Source organism: Tupaia chinensis, unplaced genomic scaffold, assembly GCF_000334495.1.
Source record: "Tupaia chinensis unplaced genomic scaffold, TupChi_1.0 Scaffold143584_1, whole genome shotgun sequence".
Taxonomy (NCBI): domain Eukaryota; kingdom Metazoa; phylum Chordata; class Mammalia; order Scandentia; family Tupaiidae; genus Tupaia; species Tupaia belangeri.
The window spans coordinates 9,347,462-9,351,621 of NW_006203430.1; the positions used below are offsets into that span (position 1 = coordinate 9,347,462).

General features: G+C 57.5%; 1 protein-coding gene across 1 annotated transcript in view; it reads left to right on the top strand.

The window, feature by feature from the left end:
• VWA1 (von Willebrand factor A domain containing 1) overlaps window positions 1-4,160 on the top strand; it is a 7,904-nt gene that overhangs the window by 888 nt on the left and 2,856 nt on the right. The window contains exons 2-4 of the mRNA XM_006164170.1: window positions 1,191-1,748; window positions 3,566-3,844; window positions 4,035-4,107. Coding sequence (XP_006164232.1) covers window positions 1,191-1,748; window positions 3,566-3,844; window positions 4,035-4,107 — 910 coding nt within the window. The remainder of the gene's footprint in view (window positions 1-1,190; window positions 1,749-3,565; window positions 3,845-4,034; window positions 4,108-4,160) is intronic.

A 4,160-nucleotide genomic window follows, 5' to 3' on the forward strand; every position in this document is an offset into this window, starting at 1 on the left:
CGCAGGCCCCCCCCCCTTTAGCGAAAACCCCCCAAAAAAAAAAAAAAAGATATCTGTCTGGGAGGCTGCTCCTGCCTCAGTTTCCAGTTTCCCTGCTCTTGGTGGGAAGATTAGTGCTTTCCCTGGCCACACCAGGGAAACAAGGCTGGGACCAGAATCTAGGCACTCTGAGCCCCTGTCTCTGGCTCGATAGTGGAGGGGCCCGTCTTTTGTCCTCCTCCCACTCGAGCCCTTCACACTAGGAAAAAGGAAGAGTTTCTTAAGGAGCTATTTGAGCCCTCAGGCTGCTGGAAGTTGTACCTTGCTTTGCTGTTCAGATAGAGCAGAGGATGGGGGCCAGAGGAGGGGTGACGTCATCTGTAAGTGGGGTCAGGACTCCAGCCTAGCCAGGGCTTGGGGGCTGAGTTCATTGCTCTGCCTCCCCCATCCCTCTGCCTCTGCTCCCCACTCGCTGCTGCTCCTGTGTGCACACCCAGGGCTGGTGCACCTGGAGGCTCAGCTGTGTGGCTAAACTCTTACCTTGAGGCTGCTTCTCTAAAAATCAAACCTGGGGTCACCCCATTGTGCTAGTGGTTAAGGGAGCCAGGTCCCACATGACTAACCACCATTCAAATCCCAGCCCCAGGGGCTTGAAAAACCTACCAGGTGCGTGTGTATGCGAGCCCCAAATCCCGGCAGGACGGAGAAATGGAGAGGGACTGAAGCATGACCACACCCCGTTAGGCAGTGCTTTCTCCTGTCTCTCTGGTGAGCACACACGCCCTCTGGCAAACTTTAAAAAAATAAATACGAAAGCCACGCCTGAAGGGAGCAGCTCCTGTGGCTCAGGCCACTCCTGGGGGCCTAGCCCAGGACCCTTGGTGCCACCAGCATATAGTGTCTGCTGAGAAAACAGAGGGTGCGGGGTTTGTAAGAGTCAGCTCTCCTTTACAGATGGGAGAGTAGTCCAGAGGCAACCCTGGGTCATGTGGCGAGTGTGCAGTGCTGGCACCACCCCCACCAGGTCAGCCAGAGTGTAGGCCTCTTGCTTGGCTCAGAACTCCTCTTCCCCCAGGGGTGCCACTCCCAGGACCTTCAGGCAAGGACAAGCACCTGCTTAAGGAAAGCTCAGGTTCTAGGGAGTTTTGCTCTGGGTGTGGGGCTGTCAGGGGGCCCACTACCTGGGGCTGAACCCTCATCCTTTCCCCTAGGCCCCTCAGCATCAGTCCCTCAGGGGGACCTGCTGTTGCTGTTGGACAGCTCGGCCAGCGTGTCTCACTACGAGTTCTCCCGAGTTCGGGAGTTTTTGGGGCAGCTGGTGACTCCACTGCCCCTGGGTCCTGGAGCCCTGCGTGTCAGCCTGGTACACGTGGGCAGCCAGCCGTACACCGAGTTCCCCTTCGGCCATCACAGCTCAGGCGGGGCTGTCCAGGATGCCATACGTGTCGCGGCCCAGCGCATGGGTGACACCAACACAGGCCTGGCCCTGGCCTATGCCAAGGAGCAGCTGTTTGCTGAGGCAGCGGGTGCCCGGCCAGGGGTGCCCAAGGTACTGATGTGGGTGACAGATGGTGGCTCCAGCGACCCCGTGGGACCTCCAATGCAGGAGTTAAAGGACCTGGGTGTCACCGTCTTCATCGTCAGCACCGGACGAGGCAACCTGCTAGAGCTGTCAGCTGCTGCCTCTGCCCCTGCAGAGAAGCACCTACACTTTGTGGACGTGGACGACCTGCACATCATTGCCCAGGAGCTGAGGCGCTCTGTTCTTGGTAGGTGGTGGTAGGTGGGAAGAAGCAGAGCTGAGGGAAGCCCTAGTTGGGAGCCACAGGAGCAGCTGGGTTGAGACTTCAGGAGGAACTCATGTCTCCAGAGTAGGGCCCGGGGCTTTGGGATTGGTACCTGCAAGAGTGCAATGGTGACACAGCTTTTCTGTTCACCATTCAGGGACACTCTCCAACTGGGCACCTCCATGTACCCTGCCATCTGTGCCATGGAAAGACAGAGAGGCAGATCTAAGTAACCACCTCCAGGGGGGGCTCTTTGCCGTCCCAGAGGCCCCATGAGTGTGGAGTCTGATTTGGGCCATGGGACTGATGGGCTGCTTCTTTTTTTTTTTTAAAGAATTATTTTATTTAACTTTATTTATTTATTTATTTAAATTTAACCAGAGGACAGAGTGAGAGAGAAAGAAGGGAAAATGAGAAAGCAAGCCACCAGGTCCAGGACTCGAACTGTGGTTGGCCATGTGGGAGTCCAGTGCCTTTAACCACCATGCCACTTGCCAACCCTGTGAGGGGCTACTTCTGGTGGGATATGGCTAAGTGAAAAGGGTGAAGAAGTTCTCCACCTGGGGGCTCTGCAGACGGGCGGCATGTGCTCCTGTGCATGTCCAGGCGTCCAGGCACTGATTGGCTTACCAGGCCCTTCACACCTGGGGAGCCAGAAGTCAGGGACTGCCTCCTACAGAACTCAGGGAGTACAATTATTGAGGGGTTTTGCTGGTTTGTACCACAGGCCTCCACAGAGATTGCTGGGGAGGAGGCAGGACCAGGGAACTCTGCTTCGGGACTGAACAGCACCCCACTGACTTTTTTCTGGAGCCCCACCCTCCACCCCAGCCAAGCTTGCTATAGTCACTAACAAAATGCCGCTAACCCCAGGGCTCTTAGCAAGTGTATGACTGTGGGTTAATCATCTACCTGCAGCTGGATGGGGCTGAACTGTGGGCTGGAGAAGGGTGGAGGGTCCACTCCAAGATTTCCTCCAGGGACAGCCAATCCCCGGTCAACCAGTGCAGTCAAATCTGGACCAAGGAGAAAAAGCTGCCTTAAGCAGCTAGATAGAAACCCCCCAAGGCTACAGGGCAGAGAAGTCAGGTAGTGGTGTGTGGGGGCTGCAGGGACCGGGAGCAGATCTGAACATGGGGGACAGGCACTGAATATATGGAGGAGGAAGACCAAGCCCTGAGGGTTTAACCCTGCCCAGACATTTATCAGCCCTTCTCGCCTGCAAGTCACTCAGATGGCCATGTGATCTCACAAAACCCAAGGATCCCAATTGAGTCACACTTTCCTAGGGATCTGAGGCAGGCAGCACCTTCTGAACCTCAAGTCCAGCTGCCTCTGGAGTTGCCTCATCTCCATTGCCCTCCAGGACCTGCCTCTGCAGCCTCCATTTCTTTAACTGTCCAGAACTCGGCTCTCCCCAGACTCTGTGCTGGCCACGCGGGCTGGGGGGCTAGTGCTCTATTCTCAGACACCACCATGGATCCTGCCACTGTTGAGGGACCTCCGCTAGGCCACTGGTCTAGGTGGGGGGGTGACCACTTGACCTCACCCTACAGGCATGGGTTTGGGGCCGTGACAGGCAGGGAATCTCCTGATGCACCCTTTTTTCTGTCATCCCCCCAGTGTAGTCAATGTTTTGCCTATTAGTATCTGCTGGGCAGCCAAGATTGGCCTGGCTCGGGCATTTTCCTAGCCCAGTGGTCCCCATCTGTCCTACTCTTGCCTAGATTAGTCCAGGGCCCCACCACCCAGCACCTAGGAGGTAACCTCTGTCTTCTTACCCTCTGCACCAACCGCAGATGCCATGCAGCCACAGCAGCTTCGAGCATCTGAGGTTATGTCTGATGGCTTCCACCTGGCTTGGCCACCCCTGCTGACTGCGGAATCTGGCTACTACGTGTTAGAACTGGTGCCCAGTGCTGAGCCCAGGGCTGTGAGACGCCAGCAGCTGCCAGGGAACACCACAAGCTGGACCTGGACTGGCCTTGACCCTGATTCGGACTATGACGTGACCTTAGTGCCTGAGTCTAATGTGCACTTCGTGAGGCCCCAGCACTTGCGAGTGCACACACTGCCAGGTGAGTTGGGGCCGACCTGGAGGGGGTAAGGGCTGGGGTGGGTCTGTGACTTTACCAGTGGCTGGAGACTTGGGCCAGATGTTGGGGTTCTAGGAAACCTTGGGGCTGAGAAGCTGGGCTGGGAGCGTGGGGGGCGGGTGCTGGCTGGGGGCCACCCGGCTCATGGCCCCATTTCCAACCCTCCCAGCAGATGAGGCCGGGCCAGAACGCATCGTCATTTCTCACGTCAGGCCTCGCAGCCTTCGCGTGAGCTGGTCCCCTGCGCTGGGCCCAGCCGCCGCGCTCGGCTATCACGTGCAGCTCCGGCCGCTGCAGG